We start from the raw sequence: 19,657 nt of genomic DNA, 5'->3' as shown, positions 1-19,657 counted from the left end.
ACATAATAAAGTAGATTAAATATACTTTCTAATGATATATTTTTTATAAATATTTTCGATAATGTACCATGTGAAATTTTCAGTCAAGATTGAGTCAATTTGACCGTAAAAAGTCTAACATGACAGATAAATTGAGATGCAAGCGAGGAAATAAAATAAATTTAAACTTATGACCTATTAATTATCATTCTTATAATTAGAAAAATGCTAAAATTTTCAAAAACATTATCGAAACAGTTCCAAATGATAATGTGTCAAGTAATGATTGGTCATTATTTTTTACTAAATTAATTGGACCTGCATATAATAATATGAGCCACACCAATTAAAATATGCAAAGTATAATTCGGGAACAAATTTAACAATTATTTTGATACCTCTATTATTGCTTTTATCATAATGTTGATATCCGTTTAAATTAGGGTGTCTGCGTTGTTAACATATTTTTTTGACATGAGCAAATACTAAACATCTTTAATTTAATAACATCCACAGCCGTTTGATAAGGATTTTTCAACCACTTTATAGTAATAACAACTTTCTTAACAATGTTTGTCACACTTTTTCTTTAAATATAGAGTAGGTTATTTGCCACAATCTTTTAGTATCAATTACAATCGACAAAAAGGAAGCAAAATCTTACACTATAGAGAAAGTTTAAACTTATGCATGATATACACTGCTTGCCTTAATGTTTAGATATATTTTATTATTTATTTATTAGATTATTTTAGTGGTTCACAAGCGTTAAAGTATCAGGTGTGAATAGATAATAGTGTTTTGCTGGTGCCATAAAGAAAAAGCTTGAGATATCTGCTGCCCTACCGGTATTGGCCTACTTGTATTGTTGTATTATTGAATTCTACATTTGTCACCATCTCATTCTTCACCCATTCGAGTGTACACATTCAATTATCATGGTTTATCAAAATCTATTTTAGCTAACAAATTCGACAAATTATCACACCAGAAAGTATACTGTAAATTTTGAACCGATTATCGTACCTGAAAACATACCGTAAATTTTAACCTACAAGTTATCAAAGTTATGCATCTTAGGTTAGTTTCTTCATCTTGTGGGAAGTTAATAAATCCTAGATAATACTCCATTTATCTTTGACAGGAGCTACTTTTTAGAACACTGATGGAAGGAGATACTTCATTGTTTTCAGCAAATATTCCTCAGCAATCATCAAACTATGATGAACTCTTTATGCAGCAGCACATACTTTTTACTGATAGTTTAAAGGTATGTTAACATCTAAAACTCTTTTTTGAACTTGCTGAAATTTGGATTTTGAATGCAAATTAATGCCTTTTAGGACTTGAAGACTATAAGGAAGCAGTTATATTCAGCTGCAGAGTATTTTGAAGCATCTTATGAGAAAGATGATGATAAGCAACTGTAAGTTGGATTTTTAAACCTTTTGTTCCATTCTAGTTTCATCTTATTGTGTTAGTACTCATAGATGAGGACTGTATCATTAGTTCTTAGCTCTAGTTATTGTATTTTCGCTTTCTGATCTTGCTTTTGATCAACATGTTCTTAAAGTGTGTTTGAAACCCTGAAAGATTATGCGACTAAAGCTCTCGTTAGTAGTGTGGATCATTTGGGTTCTGTTGCATTCAAAGTCAACAGTTTCTTGGATGATAAGGTCAATGAGTTTTCTGATGCAAAAGTCCGATTCTCGAACATTGAACAGGTACTGGATATTGTCTGAGAGGCTTATATTAATACAATTTTGTTTCTTGACAATACCTCAGCACAACATTCTGCCTGAGAAAACATGTGTATGGGCTTGCTGCTCTGCTACCATCAATATAACTTGAGCATTTTTAGTGTTCTAATATTTGTTTGAAGTAAAGTTATATGAAACTTAAAAAAGATTTCTTTAAAATTATACAAATGACTGATATTAAATCTTTTGGTCTGCATTGCAGCGATTAAGAACATGTCAGGAGTTCACTGAGCAAAGTGGAGTTCAGCGACAGGTTGTGGTGACTGAAACCCCCAAGCATCATAAGCGATACATTTGTCGAGGCAATTAAGATCTTGTCATTTTTCAGAATTATATCTGCATTTGTCAAGTACAAACCAGCTAAATTAAAACTCATCCTTCTCTGTGCAGACAAGCCAAATAAAAATAGTAATGGCGTGTCAGAACTGATAAATAACAGTCCTAGCTTGTGTTTTGACGCAAACTCAAGTAAATGTAAGTGGGAATATCATACTTTTTTCTATTCTGCAATTCTATTTTTTAAAGATGTGGGTGAAACACAGTTGACAGCTTTGTGTTTCGATGGTTACTCAACTAACTACAAACTATAATTTCTAATTATTATTTGTTGCCAATTGTTTTACCGAAGCCATTCAACCAAATCCGATGAAATCTGATGCACAAATTATCAGGTAATGCACTGCAATGTTAATATCTAAGTTGAACTTACCTTTGTTGTAACTGAAGAGATTATAATTATGTTTGTGATGCTTTTGCAGAGGACTTTCTCAGCCACTTTCTGAATCCCCAGGTCCTGCAAACTTTTCATTCACAAGGGTTGCTTCTAGAAAAGTAACAGGTCAGAGTACAATTTTTTCAGTTCTAAGTTACTCCTCAAACTACTATAGTATATGTTATAGCATTTCTTTTTACAAGCAATTTTTAAGCAGATGCACGAGGAGTTTCACCTCTTCGATTTTCACTGAAGCGTGCTGATTCAGTTGCTGATAGATCAAGTTCTCCAAATCCTTCTAACAAGCAGGTAGGTACTCACAGCAGGGCGATAAACCGATGCATTCAATAATCTGTCATGACATTTCTGGTTTGGAGAAGTGATTCTCTTTAAGATGTCTGTATGGAATTGACTAACCACCATATTCATGTATGTCTTAGCAGCATTTTCCAATGCCTCGGCGATCATCTTCCTCGTTGATCCATTCCGAAAACAAAGCGTCATCAAAAGCAATTGTACAGTACCACAAAAGTAAAAGTTTATTCAGAACCCTAATTAGATATACTAGTCCAAGAAGGATGAGAAACTAAAACTGAGAGATGAAGGATGTGATTTGTCTGCAGTCAAACAATTCTCTGCAACATCTTGGTATTTTCTTCTGTAGAAAAACGTAATTTCTTATACCGGTGCTTAAATTTATAAATTTGCCATAAATGCAGTAGCTTGTTAGCTCACTAGACAGTTTGGTTTTCAGTTGTTTAAAACTGATTGTATCACTGTCCCAGAATCGCCCTTTTTATAATTGATTTTATAAAATTTACGACATTTGTAGAAAAGGTGCAGCATACAAATAGGTGAAATATGAATACAGCTGCTTATTGGATGTATTTCGAAACTCCTGGGCTTTGTTTTGGTGTTTAATTGCTAGGAATGATGATTGATGTTCAAGTAAGTAGCATAACTCTACAAATAGCATACAAGTTCATGATATTTTTACACAGCTCGACGACTTGATTGGGAAACTTCTTAGATTCCTTCTGCGTACGATTAAAGAAAACTGGTCACTTGTAATACACTGAAAATGACAAAATTATCTACGGTACAGACTTCATTCAGAATCCAAGATCAAAAGATGGGAATTCATCAGTGACAACTGTGCTGAAATTTTTTCTGTCAACATTACAAGGGTCAGAAGCTTTATCAGAGCTTGAACCGATTCCCAGACTATCTGCAGATAGCTACACCAAAACATTTGCAAAAAATCGATTATAATCAGAACTCTGGATAGTAATTATATAAATCAGGAATCGAAGTACCAACACTTGGGAATTATAAAAAATCACAAAAGAAAGTGAAGTATGCACATATAATACCACCATAATATTGCACATTTTCTCAGTTTCACTCTCCTAAAGTATATTTTGGTTAAGGGCATGAGACTCCAACCTGAGATAGCTTTTTAGGTTTCACCTCTTTCAGTGGTTGACCAAAGCTGAATCTAGATGATGCTGCATAGACAATATCCAAATAGTTGCAATTACACATTTACATATAAAGAACTATTGCAAGTAAACAAAGCTGCGCCTTACCTTTGGAAAATGTTGATTCTTGATTATCGTTAATGTTTTCTTTTGCACTTGATCCATCTTGCATGACAGACACTATTGGTGTTTGCAATCCAGATTCGTCATCTACAATTTGAGATGTAAAGATGGTAGATGTTGGCTTTTGCTTGTTACTATTACTGCAGGATTCAGCAAATATGTTTGTTCAGATGCTTGATTCCCTTCGTTTTAATTAATTCTAACATTAAATTGTACATTTGAACAGCAAAGGTTTCTCATATCTGTACTGAATACTGGAGACATTATGCATATATCAGTATCCGAAACTAGTAAAATTTGTACTTTATGATGGAAGATATTGTGCAAATATTAAAACTAGTAAATTAGCAACACGGACAGGGTCATCTCTAGAGAATATAAACATCTGAATTATTCAATTGCCTAGTATACTTAAGATGAAATCACTTTTAGAATATCACAAGGGGATCAGCACGAGAATAGGTCATGTGACGTAATCACTTTTAGAATACCAAAAAAAATTCAGAAGTATTTACATACCACAAAGGAAATGCAGAAGTAAGAATCTTCAATTCTGGATCTTCTCTTTCATGAGAAGATTTTTTTTTTAAAATGTCACCATTGCTGTCCTGAAGAACACTGCATTGACCAAGAGAGCCATCCACAAGCTGTTTTTGTTCTCTATTCTGGATTTCGATATAAACAATTTCTGAAGTGTTTAAAGCATGGCCTTCTTCTGGAAATTCTTTTTTACTGGAAACACCACACTCCCGAGTCACAGGTTTTCTGAGAACGGACAAGATTCCATGCACTGCAGAAACAGAAAACAGAAAATTTAAATCATGCCTATATATGATATCAAAATTTTCATTCAGTCAGGCCTAATGTGCCGCCACTACTCTCGGGGGGTATGCTAGGGGCCAAGGGAATGACATACCTGAACATGTAAATATATATCTTATACCGTATTAAAAATTATATATTCTCATATAAAATCTGAGTAACTTTTCATGAAATCTTCTAATAAGCTTTCCCAAGATGAAATAATGAGGGATAGCCCCGAAATATACTTTGGCATACAGGCTGCAGGCTAGCTCAAAATGGCAGTGCTACAAAGGGCTGATAGAAATTCATAGAGGTAAATCGGAAATATGCACCTACTTGTAATGATTTATAATCAACTGACACCAAGTAATAGACTTACATACCATCACGTAACGGCTTCCTTGTAGATGTTTCCCCACTTGGCTTTATTTCATTTCTAAAGCTTCTGATAACTGAATCTGGTTCTTTCCATAGTGATTCCTTGCTTTGTTTAATTTTCTCAGCTCTATAGCATGTGAAAACTGAATCTGGTTCTTTATGCGGTGAATCCTTGCTTTGGAATACTTCTATACAAAAAAAATTAGTGTTTAAATATTAAAGGGATATCCCAAACCTGGTTAAGAACCAATAAAAGGATGTAAATAGCACAATTATCTAACAAATCTCCCTCGTCGACTTGATGTCAAATGGAAACAAGGGATGAGTTTAGCCTAGAGATTTATCGTCTAAAGACGCGAATGGCGTGGAACGGTCTCCCACAGTTTAGACACACTGTTACATGAATTTAAAGCACTCCTCGACTTACAGATCTTTCGTCTTCATTGCAACATGTAACGAACAGTTTGTTGCATTGAGGGGAAAGAAATACACATGCCCGCATGCTATCTCTTGCGCGCACATACACGCATTAGATGTATGTACTTGACAGTCTTAAACACTTCATTTTCAGTTAGAATAGCTTACATACCATAACCAGTAAATTTGTTTGCAAGGGTTCTCCTATTTATATTGACGCTGTCTACGTTGCATCTACTGCCAAGCGAAGCTTTATCTTCGGAAACAAGACCTTCATTTCGAAGATTTGCTACACAACCAAACCATAATATGTCAGAGGGAGATCAGGACCCCATAAAGCACCTTAAAAAAATAATAATTCCAAAGAGCATCAGAAGATGCATATCATAAAAAAAAATGAATTCAAAATTTGCAAGAATAAAATATAATGAATTTTGATTCTAAGAGGAATTTATACCATCATGACGTTTCCGTGGCTCACCAACTTCCACTAAATAATTTGGGAATTGAAATTCACTTCCAGAATACAAGTGTTCTGATAACTTGAGATATCTGCGGCACAAAGTAGTTCCATCTTCAGCTAATAAAGTAGCCTGCACACTTGATAGCATCAGTTGACTTAAAGAAAGAGGGGATCTAAAACATCTGTAAAACTAGAGTTATTTGCAAGGCTTAGACATGCACGATTCTATGTAATAAATATGGTCAATGGAGTAACAATGTAAAAGTGTGGCACTTGGTAACTCTACCAGTAATCTAGAATTTAAGAAGTTGACTATGTTGCTAATTAATTACACACGCACATACCAGGAGTCGAACTCTTGACCTCCCGCAAGAGGGACAAGAGCTCAACCACTTGGTAACCCTACCGGTAATCTAGAATTTAAGAAGTTGACTATGTCGCATTAACTGACTAACCAACTACTTAAATCCTAGAAGCGATAACTGAAATAAATGTGGGATACATCCAACATGCCACATTAACCAACCTGCATTCTGTAGGAACCACAAGAAGCAAGTTTTATAATCCCACTGTGGTATTTTTTATTTCGCTGAGTTACTTGAGCAGTGTACATAGCATCCCATTCTGCATTGCAATGATCAGACCAGAAGTTGAATATTAGGAAAAATACAATGGTAATAAATATTAATTATCTAAGCAGAACTATATGTTTTGAAGGATACAAATCAATATAAAGAGGTGAATGAATCACTGGGATAATTCGTTTGGATCTGAACTCGCTGGTGCTGTATACCTGTTTCTCCTGCCACAGCACAATCAACGCCTGGAAGTTTTGACTCTTGGAGAGTCTCTTTGTCTCCTTCTAGGTCTTCTATGTTGACCAAATGGCCATCAAACTTCAGTGATTCACCAGACCTAACAGTTTCGTCGCTTTTAAGGAACCTGCTATCTAGAAGTCTCCCACTTTCATCGTACAGAAATACCTGGTTAAAAGAATTGTGACCATCTATGATGTTGTTTTATAAGGTTATAAGCTTACGGATAATTCAAGTGTCTACTTTATGTTATACTGAGAAAATAAAATCGAGCACTAATGTTACAAGATTACAACAAACAAAATAAACATTGCCCTGATCACTTTACGGTTATGTAAACTGCAAACTATAGCATCACCACAAGAATCGAAGATGTAGGCAGAAGCTAGTATTTTAAAGTGATCCATGTGGGAAGGGGGAAGGTAATATTTATTTTCCTTAACTACCACGCAAAAGATAATATCATATATTGGTAGCACATTACTTCTGTGTACTTCTGTCTTCTGTCACTTATAATTCTACACAAAACCTGGGCAGTGTTTTTTTAAATGTTTAAGTACTACGAAAATGTAGGAGCTCAATTTATAACATAATAGATGAAACTCCTCAATTCTCTTTTAGTAACTCAATATATCACAAAATGAGTAGATCAACAACATGTGATAGAAAAATACTAAAAATATAGCTAATTGACTTGACAAAGTGTAATTTTTTAGTTATTACTCTATTAAAGAGAACAGCAAAAAGACAGGTAAGAGTTTGTTTGGAAGACTTGTAGAAAGTGTGTACCAACCTGTCTCTTCTGAGATCCACATACAGAAAGTTTTAATATACCATCCTGAAACTTCTTGGCTTTCTGAGTTAATTGAGTAGTGTACAAGACCTGCCATTCTGAACGGACATAGATAAGATCCAATTAGGACAAAGGAAGTCTCTTTTGAGTATCTAGCTGATACGCTAATCAGACAAAATATAAAATGTTAGTAGCCTCTTTCTTAAACCCAAGAAATCATCACCAACTCGAAGGAGGAATTTTACAGTACCTATAATAAGTTTTAAACAGTTCAAATATAACAGTAGATCTACAGACTAACCTGTCGTGCTGGTTTTTGATGCATCAATACGTGTTGAAGCACTATACTTGTTAAGTTCACTTGTCCTGTTATCTGAATTAGTTAATAATTAAATAGATGTGGCGGAATCGCAAATCACCGAGACAGCATGCTATTAATATTACAACTACTGTCACTATTACTTGTAATAGTTACACTGGTCATGATTAAAGATTATCTAAGCAGTATTATATACTTTACAGGATGCATATCGATAGGAAGAGGTAAATGAATCACCATGGAAATTAGTTTGGGTATGGAATTGTTGATGTTTTATCCCTGTTTCTCTAACCACTACGCTATCACCTCCCGAAAGTTTTGACTCTTCTTGAGGCTCATTGTCTTCTTTTAGGTTTCCTACATCCACTATATGGCCATCCAACTTCAATAATTCACCAGATCTAACGTTTTCATCACTTTTAAGAAACCTGCTATCCAGAAGTCTCCAGTTTTCATCGTACAGAAAGACCTGATTAAAAGAATTGTGAGCATTTATGTTTTTTTTCTGGTGGTAACAATAGAAATAGTGAATTCTTCTTTTCAACGCTGCAAAAGAAAAAGTTCTATTTTCAATTTTAAAACATATATGAATAAAGAACTGATCAGTTTTTTTTCTGTGGGTAACAATAGAAATAGTGAATTCTTCTTATTTTCAACGCTGCAAAAGAAAAAGTTCTATTTTCAATTTTAAAACATATATGAATAAAGAACTGATCAGTGACTCAGTGATAACCTTAAGCTTATGCAAACAGGCAAATATACATTACCACAAGATAATAAAGATGTAGTCAAAAGCATTACTAAAAAGATATTATCATATACTAGGAGATAACCCACAGGCCGAGATATTATATTAATTTTATAGAAAAATGTTATTTTCAGAGCTACTTTTTTATTTCCAGAACATTTTGTGTTCTAAATATATACTACTGGCTACATGTTCATTCAGAAGGACATTATAGCTTGAACTGCTGTGGAAGTAAAAATTCTGCTCTGGAAATAACATTTCCTTAGTAATTACTTATTGCCTTCTATTAAAATTTAAATGTGAACAGTCTATTATCTCTATTTTAGGTGCAAAGATATACTATTTTATAACATTACACTTATTGAATAATAGAGCTTATTTATAATGGTGTAGATAATCAAAATATTTGGTCTTAGTAAAGGTGGATTTGAATGTAAGCATCTATTATCTCCGAAAAAGGGTCAACTTATGAAACAGAACAACTCCCTAGAAAGGTATATATATACTTAAATGAAAGGTATAGTTATAGCTATATATTAGTTCTAAGTTTCTATTTTAATTTTAGTTTGTATTTGATCATTCCCCTATAAATATATATATAAATAGTTGATATTTTCAAACTTGTATAATTACTAAATAAGTTTTGCTTAATTATATAGCTGTGTGAAACTGAAACCGGGATTGGTTTCAAATCAAAGAATAAGTTGAAACCAAAGAAAGTAAAACCAAATTTGGTACTGAAGGTACCATTAAAAGGAGATTTCGCTTATTAGTTGAGTATAGCTGTGCCCTCTCTGCTTCGGTGGATCTCTGTCCTCTGTCACTCAATGCAATTCTACACAAAAGTAAATTTCCACAATTTGCAAGACCAATTCAAAAACTAGGAAGTTATTTTTTTTAGTTTTAGATTTTAGTACTTCTATTAAAATGCAAAAAGATCGAAATTGATCACATGCCATATGAAACTCCCTTCTCACAGGAAAGGAAGATTCATTGATCAACAACATATACTTGGGGATATCAAATATGTATCACATAATCAAATCGACAAATTGGAATCGTTTAGTATTGAAAAAGACACCAAATGAGCAGAATAAAAGTTAGTTTGGCAGCCTTGTCGAAATCGTGTATACCAACCTGCCTCCTTTGGGATCCACACACTGAAACTTTTAAGATACCATCATGAAACTTCTTGGCTTTCTGTGTTAAGTGAGTAGTGTACAAGACCTGCCATTCTGAATCGGGAATATAAGAGAGGAAAGGAATTTTCAGATAGCCCGATAAACTTGATGCAATAAATAAAGTGCATTACTCTAGGAAGATATACATTTTACTTCACATATGCTACGACAGGAAATGTTTGAAATATTTAACTACAGCTTTTGGGGTTTGATTGGGACAGATTCTTGAGTTTCTGATCGTGTTTCCATTCATGCATTGTAATGTACTGTAGTACTTTACTTCCCATTACTCAAATTTAGGCCAATACAAGGGAATCTGCAACAAAACATGGCATTTCTGGACCCCATAGTTTAGTGGCAACCGATCTAAAAGCTTAAGTTGTTGCAAAATGAAGCCTTGGACAGTAACCTAATGCTGAGAAGGAGAGCACATCTGACAGTGGTGATCCTAAAACAGAGCATGCTCTCCCGCTCTCATATTATACAGAAGTTATGAGCTTACGTTACGACCATGAGAGAGGGTAACAAAAAAAAGAATAAGATCCAATTAAGATAAAGAAACTCCTAAATCAATCCTAGCCAGATATAAACTATCTGACAAAATACAAATCTGATTGTCTTGTAAACCCAAAAAACAGTCACCAATAAAAAGAGGAACTCCAGATTATCTATAAGAAGATTAAAACATTACAGAAATAGTATTATATCTACAAACTAACCTGTCGTGCTGGTTTTTGGTGTATCAGGACAACTTGGTGAAGACATATATTTGTTGAGTTCACTTCTCTTGTAATCTGAAATAGTCAAAATTCATTTTACGAATAGCGAGACTGTAATACAACTTTGCTGTCTATCAACATTATAAGTTATGCCTAGAACCAAGGCATACACTACTCCGTTCAGTACGTAACTCAAATATCGCAAGTACACTTATTTGACTGTTTTTTTCGAAATTTACTGATTTGAGCATAAATTTTCCTATACATGAAAACACCCCAAAATATAATAGCATTTTAAACAAAAGAGATAATAAGTTCAACTAAAACGTCAACATATAATACATTTAAATCGACAAACCTCTGATAATTTTCTGCGATGGACTAAGATTCTTCGAAGATCCTCTAACGCCTAAATCAGTTTTGCTTCCTAGAAAAGAACCGAACAGTAAAAACAAAACGAAAACAACAAAACCAAAAAACAACAAGTATTTATGGAATTTTACCTGAAGAACTTGATTTAACTTTGAACTTCGGTCGATACATTTTCCCACTTCTATCAATAACCTTCTCGTAATCTTCGAAATCAAATTAGGTCTATAATCGTAAATCAGCTACACAATCTGTTCCACGAAAGTCATAAATTATCGGAAAACCGTTAAGCACAAATCTATTCGATTACAACACTCACTTCTATCAATAACCTTCTCGTTATCTCCTTACGTTGTTGAAAGTTAGGTCTATATTCTTAAACCAGCTATGCAAATTTGTAACACAGGAAACTATAAATTTTCGGAAAACAGTTAAGCACAAATCTACTCAGTTACACACTCACTTCTATCAATAACCTTCTCGTTATCTCCTTACGGAGTTCAAAATTAGGTTCAAAATTAGGTCAATATTCGTAATCAGCTACACAAATCTGTTACATAAAAGCTATGAATTATCATGAGACAGTTAAGCACGAATCTATTCGATTTTGTACTCAGAATATCCGATAAGCATGTGATGATATCTAAACAGTGAATTAACGAGGAGGCGATTAATTTGCGTTTGAATTAGAAGCACAAATAGTTGAGTTTCATCTAATTAAGGTGATTGATGATTTAAAACTATACTACAACATGTGATATTTAGCTAGTTTCAAGTTCAAATAGTATTGCAAGTATTATAGATATGTGAGAAAAGAGAAATTTAAACATGTCGAGCAGAAATTAAAGCAGTACCTCGATTACGGAACAATTAAGTTGAATAAAAGTGTGAATTCACTCCCTACTTTAGGAATAATGTATGGGTGTACTGTGTAGTGAGTACAGGGAGGGAGGGAGAGAGAGAGAGAGAGCGAGAGAGAGGGAGAGAGGGAGAGGGAGAGAGAGAGAGAGGGAGAGAGAGAGAGAGAGGGAGAGAGAGAGAGAGGGGGAGAGAGAGGGAGAGAGAGGGGGGGGAGAGCGAGGGAGAGAGAGAGAGAGGGAGAGAGAGAGAGAGAGAGGGAGAGAGAGAGAGAGAGAGAGAGAGAGAGAGAGAGAGAGAGAGAGAGAGAGAGAGAGAGAGGGAGAGAGGGAGAGAGGGAGAGAGGGCGAGAGAGGGAGAGAGAGAGAGAGAGAGAGAGAGAGAGAGAGAGAGAGAGAGAGAGCGGGAATGGAGAAATGCACACAAAATGAATCGTATTTGGTACTCTTATTTTTGTAGCTAATTTACAAAATCGTCTCCAACATCTAATTTGTTTTCATTTTAGTCACTGTATTTCTAACTTTTGATAAAACATTTCCTTTTCAAGAAAACAAGACTTGTAGTTGTATATATCTACTAACCTTTTAATTAAGGGAAACTCTGTTCCATATTCCTTGAGAGAGAGCTACTATAAAACAAATGTCATAGTGAAATTCCGATAATTTTCATCTCTCAAAGTGAAAATAAATTAGATTTTTTTTTTCATTTCACTGCCTACTCACATATTAATTTCATCTTTTTTTCTAATTGATTATACACACGCCACAAGTTGAACTTCTAAATTTCCGCGAGGGGTACAAGAGCGTAGTAACACCTTCTTGGCTTAATTTCACTTCTCTTCTCAATTACCATTTTGACCTTATAAAACAAAAAGAGTACCACCTAGCAAAATTAGATAAAAGACTAGTACAGCTGAAAAAATCAATTTCAAGAGAACGTACGAGAAATTCCACTTCTTCTAAGTCGACTGTACCGTAATAATTCGATAAGACTAACTACTAAGCATAAATTAAGAAGCATTAATGTTTTTAAAGTAAGCTGAGATTTATTTTACTTGTGCTACATATATATATCGTAATCGGTTGTTCTCTGGAAAAAAATTGTGTATCACTATATCATAATATGTAATCTATCAGTTTGGTGATCTAAAAAAATTAATCCACCAGTGCATATCAATCCTACAAAAGAATTTAAAACCTCTCGCATTTGAAAATACGTTCAGAAAAAGCTAAGATATTTCAACATATCCCAGTTGGTGGATTTGTGATATAGAATAAAATAAAGCTCAGTAGTGCCCCAAACATAAACATGGTCATGCACTAAACTTTAGCACATACAGCATACATGCTGAGGAAGAGATCAACAGTAAATTGTCAAACAATTGGGCGGCAAAAAGCATAGACGCATAAACGGCTACAAAATGACAAGCATGAAAACTTCATTAGTACCACATTTGTCACAGAAAACATGCCCTAGTTCCCGACTGCCTCTACCTTAGAGATCTCTTAACTTCTCATAGTAGCGCTGAGCATATTTATAAAGGGTAAACGACTGGCCGGGAAATTAATATTGGGCTGGTCAATGCAGCAACAGGAACAGAATCTGGAAAAAACCTAACTTCACTTCATCCGAGAGTCAGATCATATTTAGATTTCCAAAAGATGTGATCCAAAGGTGGAGGAAAACACAAATGTTGATTGTAAAACTATGACTCATATTCAACAAGATTACACATCAATGCTTTTGTAACGCATTCCTCAACCAGTCTTTAAGTAGTACATATGAATTATAAGAGTTATCTTTTCTTTTTGCCACCCTTCCCAGATTTTGATGGTCCAGCATTAGAGGTGGTTGCAGCCTCCTGTTTCTTAGTCCGCCCTGGGTGTCTAGGGACCAGCTCAGCTACATGAAGCATCAGCTGCTTCTCTGCAACATTTACAATATAAGACTATCATGATGAACAACTGCATTGAGTCACAAGGAATGCACTACTAAGACGCTTTCAAAGCATATCTATATCATATATCCGAATATTACAATCTGCGACATAGGTGCCTTTTTAATTACTTCCACAAAGAATATAGTAACCTATCTTGATTTGATAGCATACACAGGTGTCATCAGGTAGGAGAAGTGCAGAGGTGATTGATGAGATTTTCACAGTTATTGCTAGCCATATCAGGCACTTTACTGTTGTAATACCAGTGATACTCTTCTAGAGTAATGATCCATTGAATGCACAGACACCATTATCACACATCCAAACAACTGATACTGTTTTCATAAGTAACTAATTTTATTTGGCTTGCATAAACAATGTTAAACATGGAATGTTACAATAGTTGGATCACACACTTTAGATAGCCCGACCCTATAGTAATAGTTGATACACCTATGTCTTCCCTGCCCCCAGAATCATAATTATAAAAATTGGAAATCCGACCTAATCGGTTTGAAGTACCAATAAAGAATGTTTGTCAAATAAATGGAATTAATAGAGAGTATAAATCAACCCAAATAATCAATTGTACTTTTTCAGGTGAAGAAGATTGGAATCAGATCTCTTTAAAATCAATATGATTCAAGTCAAAATACCAACTTGCAATCAGTTGTGAAGGAGAAACAGAGGTGAGTTGACTTGAACTTGGAATAAAAAAAAGAATTTGCAAGTTGGGAACAGTTTGATTTGGTACATTGCTGATCATGAAAAGCATGTCACGCCCTTTGAAATGGGTAAAGGTCATGTAATGTCATTTGTGTAATTCATACTAACAAGTTCATCACGCATTATGTGCACCTACATTTTCGCGTGTCTCTCTTAATTTTATGCATTTTAACATTTGATTAACACTAGTATGACCGGAATATGTTCTTTTTTTATGGGAGGACTGTTGTTTTTATTCTTAGAATCCGTATCTCTTAATAACTATTCCACTCAGATTATTTTATACAGGGTTGCAACTGATTCTTCTTATAAATAGGGTTGCAACTCATTCTATACGAAAGCATGAATTTGATGAGATATAACAACATTAAAGGAAGCGAGGCCTTGTATGGATGAGATGTGACATGTTTGGTAGCCAGGGATGAATTGCCTAAATCCCTCGTCTAATATTATCAGGGCTACCTTAAAATATTGTGTTGCCACAATAAGCCCTGTTTAATGTGGTTTTTAGGCATCATCCCTTTGGCTAATCTGACTGTTTCTTTCTTTCATGCTACACCTTGTCTTTCGTTCCTATTTCTAGGCCCCCCACAAACACATATAAAATTAAAAAAACTGCTAAATTCGACACTTGGACAAGTATCCATGTTGGAAACTTTCAGCAGAGTCCAGGTAACAAAGCTTATAGGTAGGCATCTAGACCTTTGTAGAAATAGCGTTACCAGAGTATCATTTGTTTGCAATATTTCAAAAATTAGGTAACCAGCAGTCAGGGACTTGGTAGGAAATACAATACTTTCCTCTTGAACAGAATCCACAGATGGAAGATGCAGAGTTAAAGAGGTATGAAAAAAATACACTTCTATTTTCTTTTTGTGTAAAAAAATAATGGGAGAAAAAGACAACATGGAAACATGAGTGGCTTAACCCTGAACTATCCAAGAAAGGGAATCGACATTGAAAGACAATTATCATCAGTCTAATATTTCCGCCAAGTATTGTTTAGCTTGTCAGCCACCAACATATAGAACATGCCAAAAAAGTTATGTTCAAGTCAACAGTAAGCTGATCCATCACATTAACTTTACAATTAAGTTTTAAACACAAAGAGAAGTAAACTGGGAAACAAAAACTTACTTGAAGAGATTGCAGGATTGTACAATGTTCCATCATCCCTTTTCAGTGAAAACCTCACTCTCCCTAATTGCATGTAATCGCGGGGATAGGCCTTATCAAGCTTCGCCATATAAAATACTTAATTACTCACACATTCATAACATGGCCAAGAAAGCACTGAAAGAATTCAATAATAATACATTAACAAACGTACCTCAACTGCATTAGGAATTTTGAAGTGATTGCAGCAATCTGCAATCTCTACACAGGTGGGGTTTTCGCATGCTTTAGCGGCACTAATTCGTCGACCTTCAGCAATTGTCTTCTTTGAATTCATATAAACAGGATACAAAATATTCCACTTCTTAATATTTGAAATATTTCCATCCATATCTCTTAAAAAACCTGTCCGAACAGAAATTGTGGAACACGCATAATGTAAAAACTTTGGCTCATCTAGGAATACTATTAACTATTTTGAAGTTCCAATAATGCAGAAGCTTCTTAAATATACATAAATGTATCACAATACTACTAACAGTTCAAACACGAACCTTCAAACAAGGAAAAAAATAGCACAGCAATTATAAGTGAAAAGTAGCGAGCGCGATAGGGTTGGCAAACAGTGAAGATTACTGGTGGATTTAAGAGTGGAATTGTCGTTATAAAAAAGGCCACTATTCTTGAGAGACAAATTTAATAAGATTTAATTAAGTAAAAGTAACATATACACATTAGAACCCATAACTTATTATCTAACAAGTGATCCTCAAATAATGTGAGTTACGGAGGAAGAGTCTGTAACACAGTTGCAGAACCCTTCTTAAATACACATAAATGCATCACAATACTAACCATTCAAACACGAACCTTCACGGAAGGAGAAAAAATAGCACAGCAATTAAATTTAAAAGTAGCGAGTGGGACAGGGTTAGAAAATAGTGAAGATCATTGGTGGATTTAAGAGTGGGATTGGGGAATAATGGTAGATAAGCATGATGGAAGACAATATCAAGACTGTAAAATTTGTAAATGGGAAAAAATTTAAGCAGGAAAACTACTTACGTGTCAGCAAACAATACTTATCATCAAGACTGATATGGTCACATATGAAGTAAAAAATTATAGTTGACGTTATTAAAAAGGCCATTATTCTTGAGAAACAATATAAATAAGATTTAATCAAGTAAAAGTAACATCTATACATTAGAACCCATTACTTATAATCTAACAAGTGATCCTCAAATAAGTAATGTGAGTTAGGGAGGAAGAGTCGGTAATACAGTTGCATAGTAAATCCTGCAAAATATGTACATAGCTTAAAACAACTACACTAAATAAAAAAAAATATGTCTGATTTAATTGTACTTGTCCAAATTTGTCTGTTTGGGAATTCTTAAAATAAGTAACTCATGACTTAGTGCAATAAGTGACATATATGTAATAAGTAGTTCTTAACATATAAGTTAATTTTGGTGTTTGGATGTTTCATTTATAAGTAAAGTGGGGTGTTTGGTAAAATAACTTATAAGTTATACTTTTTTTAAAATTTTAATAATAATTTATTGAATATAGAAATATATAATTTAATTAAAATGATTTTTTTATTTAATTATTACAATGCCCAAACAAATAGATTGAGAGATTACAACCTTTATGCTTTATATCTTTTGTAATAATCTATGTAACTCAAATAAAAAAAGTGCATATCTAAGAATCCATAAAACATAAACATGTACTGTAGTTGGGCGTAGTCATGTAGTTGCAGGCACGAATGAACGACCAAACTTTTAATCGTAGAATTGACATATATAAGAATGATGGAGTATACTTCTTCCTTGATAAGAAAACAACAGAACACAGAGCAATGACTGACTTAACGATTATGAACAAGAACAATTAAAGGGCTAATGTCTGATAAGAAAACTTAGCAAACAATGTATATCCAAAAACCTAACAGGGGACTTGGATCTTTCCATTAAAAAGCATTCTCCCCTGCCATAATGAAAGCAAACCGACCTATATTTGACACCAAAAAGAAAATAGGAAAAACTGTGATTTCACTGCCTCACAGGACTATGAAAATCCCTACTCTTGTTATTTTAAGCTGGGTGAACTTAAAAACTGTAAAATTATCCAGCATATATTGATAAGTAACATATACAACTACAAGAAACTGACTCCGACATCCAATAAATACCAGCAATCAGTAAATCACATACAGGACTAGGATAGAGGGGAGATACCTTGACGAGATTCGAAGTAGGAAGTGTAGAGAGATCGGACGGGATTTGAGCGTATAAACAGAGAGGAGAGATGGGAGAAAAATGAGAAAGAGAAGTGGGATGGGAGAGATGGGAGAGATGGGTTAGAGAAGGGATAAGTGAAGGAAGAAAAGTACCAGGTCACGTACTTTTTACTTATGGGCTTATCCCATATCAACTAGTTACTAGTAAGCTGTCGTCCAAACAGTCCGGTATAAGTGGTTATGGGCTTAAGCCCATTTAAGTTGACTTAACGGAAACGCCAAACAGGTATTTGGCACACCCGTGCAACACAATGTGTGATTGTGCACTTACGGAAAATCCTTTTGGTTCTGAAAAAAGCTACTTATAACACATATGTAAGTCTGTAAAAAGTAACTTATTGAACACCTGTGTGGGCCTTATGATCCTCAACAATCAACATGCTTCTTACAATTTTATTATGTCTACTAAATATCAGTGTCTACAGCTTAAACTAAATTTGCTAGTCTGCCATACAGAATACGCCTATGTGCACACACAAAATACTCCTGTATCAACCAACTATTCACCCTATTGAACTACTATCCTTTTTTAAGTTCAAGTACAACGTTATAAATATCACATTATCACACATGCACATATACATACAGTGAAAGTTTCTACATCGGTTCTTTACCTATTTCTCAAACTTAAGAAACCTAATTACCTTCATAATTGCACAACCTAAATGTTAAATGTTAATTTTACTCTAATAGTTTTTCAATTATATTTATCAAACATAAACCCAACACTATTACTTAACATTCTTCAACAACTTTAAGAACAACCCGAAATTACTTAACATTCTTCAACAACAACTTTAGGACCAACCCAAAATTATCGAAACACACAACATTACACTAATTGATAGAATCGCAATTTAGAATTAATAAGTTTCTCCCAAAACCCCCAAATTCTACCATTCAAAATCAATTATTAAATAACAATAGATCAATTTATCTAAACCATATACATTTATATGTAAATCAGGCTACATACAAACACACACACACCGGAAATTGAGATCACCTGCTTCCGATGTGGTGCTGCCTGGATCGCTGCCAAAATATTAGAGTCCGATTGCCAAAGAAAGTAAAATAAAACCCTAGCTCTAACTCTCTGTATCTGTAGTCTATATAATTGGGTCGGGTTCTTTCTATATAATTGGGTCGGGTTTTTTGTAATTTGGGCTTGTGCACAGTGATTTGATGTCATTTTTTTGTATGTAACAAGTTAATTTTATTTCTTCTACTATTAGAATTTAAAAGAAAAGAAAAATGAAATATAGAGTTTAGTTTTTTTTAATCATACAAAAAATTTAGTACATCACAATATAATAAGCTGACTTGGACATCTAGTTGAATTATAGAGAAAATTTTGAATATTAATAATTTAAAATGTAAATCCAATTTTATATTTTAAGATTATCTAGAAATAATAACTAAAAGACTGAGGATATCTCGTACACAGAAAATAGTCGGATTATGTTACACAGAAATAATGAGGACCTTCAAAACTTGTAGGCGGTAGCCCCAATTTTTTAAATGTACATGTAGATATATTTTGTTTCAAAAAATTAAAATAAAATTTTTATTTTCAAAAAAAATTATCCAAATGGAAGAAATGTTAAAATCTTAAATAATTTAACATTATTATAACTAGCAAAATCTAA

The 19,657-nt window shown here is 33.9% G+C and overlaps 3 protein-coding genes across 13 annotated transcripts; 1 reads left to right on the top strand and 2 right to left on the bottom strand.

Moving 5' to 3' along the window:
- The first annotated feature begins 870 nt into the window (after window positions 1-870).
- On the top strand, window positions 871-3,276 carry LOC141697409 (protein ABIL3-like). 6 transcript variants are annotated; one of them, XM_074501783.1, is made up of 10 exons: window positions 872-1,059; window positions 1,173-1,249; window positions 1,332-1,405; window positions 1,553-1,703; window positions 1,942-2,041; window positions 2,130-2,213; window positions 2,368-2,410; window positions 2,498-2,577; window positions 2,669-2,760; window positions 2,892-3,276. In XM_074501783.1, exons 2-10 carry the CDS (start codon window positions 1,214-1,216, stop codon window positions 3,039-3,041), a joined length of 810 nt encoding a protein of 269 aa, XP_074357884.1. In that variant the 5' UTR covers window positions 872-1,059; window positions 1,173-1,213; the 3' UTR covers window positions 3,042-3,276. The 6 variants fall into 6 exon arrangements, with proteins under 6 accessions (XP_074357882.1, XP_074357884.1, XP_074357879.1 ...); XM_074501778.1 differs by having other exon boundaries at window positions 874-1,059; window positions 1,124-1,249; window positions 1,323-1,405; XM_074501782.1 differs by having other exon boundaries at window positions 876-1,059; window positions 1,323-1,405.
- Window positions 3,277-3,326: 50 nt separating this feature from the next.
- On the bottom strand, window positions 3,327-12,265 carry LOC141697408 (uncharacterized). Of its 5 annotated transcripts, none has more exons than XM_074501775.1 (17): window positions 11,916-12,265; window positions 11,196-11,312; window positions 11,051-11,119; window positions 10,693-10,767; window positions 9,930-10,027; window positions 8,282-8,513; window positions 8,027-8,098; window positions 7,726-7,823; window positions 6,911-7,100; window positions 6,644-6,741; window positions 6,112-6,247; window positions 5,827-5,943; window positions 5,243-5,422; window positions 4,575-4,845; window positions 4,041-4,195; window positions 3,898-3,959; window positions 3,327-3,689 (listed from the first exon to the last, which is right to left on the bottom strand). In XM_074501775.1, the coding sequence occupies exons 2-17, from the start codon at window positions 11,233-11,235 to the stop codon at window positions 3,564-3,566; spliced, it is 2,019 nt and encodes a 672-aa protein (XP_074357876.1). In that variant the 5' UTR covers window positions 11,236-11,312; window positions 11,916-12,265; the 3' UTR covers window positions 3,327-3,563. The 5 variants fall into 5 exon arrangements, 4 of the variants coding, with proteins under 4 accessions (XP_074357876.1, XP_074357875.1, XP_074357877.1 ...); XM_074501774.1 differs by having other exon boundaries at window positions 3,329-3,689; window positions 5,243-5,425; window positions 11,916-12,263; XR_012564696.1 differs by having other exon boundaries at window positions 3,556-3,689; window positions 3,825-3,959; window positions 5,243-5,425.
- A 1,052-nt stretch (window positions 12,266-13,317) lies between these two features.
- On the bottom strand, window positions 13,318-19,158 carry LOC141698478 (signal recognition particle 19 kDa protein). 2 transcript variants are annotated; one of them, XM_074503183.1, is made up of 4 exons: window positions 19,015-19,158; window positions 15,915-16,105; window positions 15,722-15,821; window positions 13,318-13,845 (listed from the first exon to the last, which is right to left on the bottom strand). In XM_074503183.1, the coding sequence occupies exons 2-4, from the start codon at window positions 16,089-16,091 to the stop codon at window positions 13,715-13,717; spliced, it is 408 nt and encodes a 135-aa protein (XP_074359284.1). In that variant the 5' UTR covers window positions 16,092-16,105; window positions 19,015-19,158; the 3' UTR covers window positions 13,318-13,714. The 2 variants fall into 2 exon arrangements, with proteins under 2 accessions (XP_074359284.1, XP_074359285.1); XM_074503184.1 differs by having other exon boundaries at window positions 18,999-19,071.
- Between the last annotated feature and the right edge of the window lie 499 nt (window positions 19,159-19,657).

This window comes from Apium graveolens, chromosome 11 (assembly GCF_009905375.1).
Source record: "Apium graveolens cultivar Ventura chromosome 11, ASM990537v1, whole genome shotgun sequence".
Classification (NCBI taxonomy): Eukaryota; Viridiplantae; Streptophyta; class Magnoliopsida; order Apiales; family Apiaceae; genus Apium; species Apium graveolens.
Note: the sequence above shows the minus strand (reverse complement) of the source record. Positions and strands in the feature narration are given on the sequence as shown.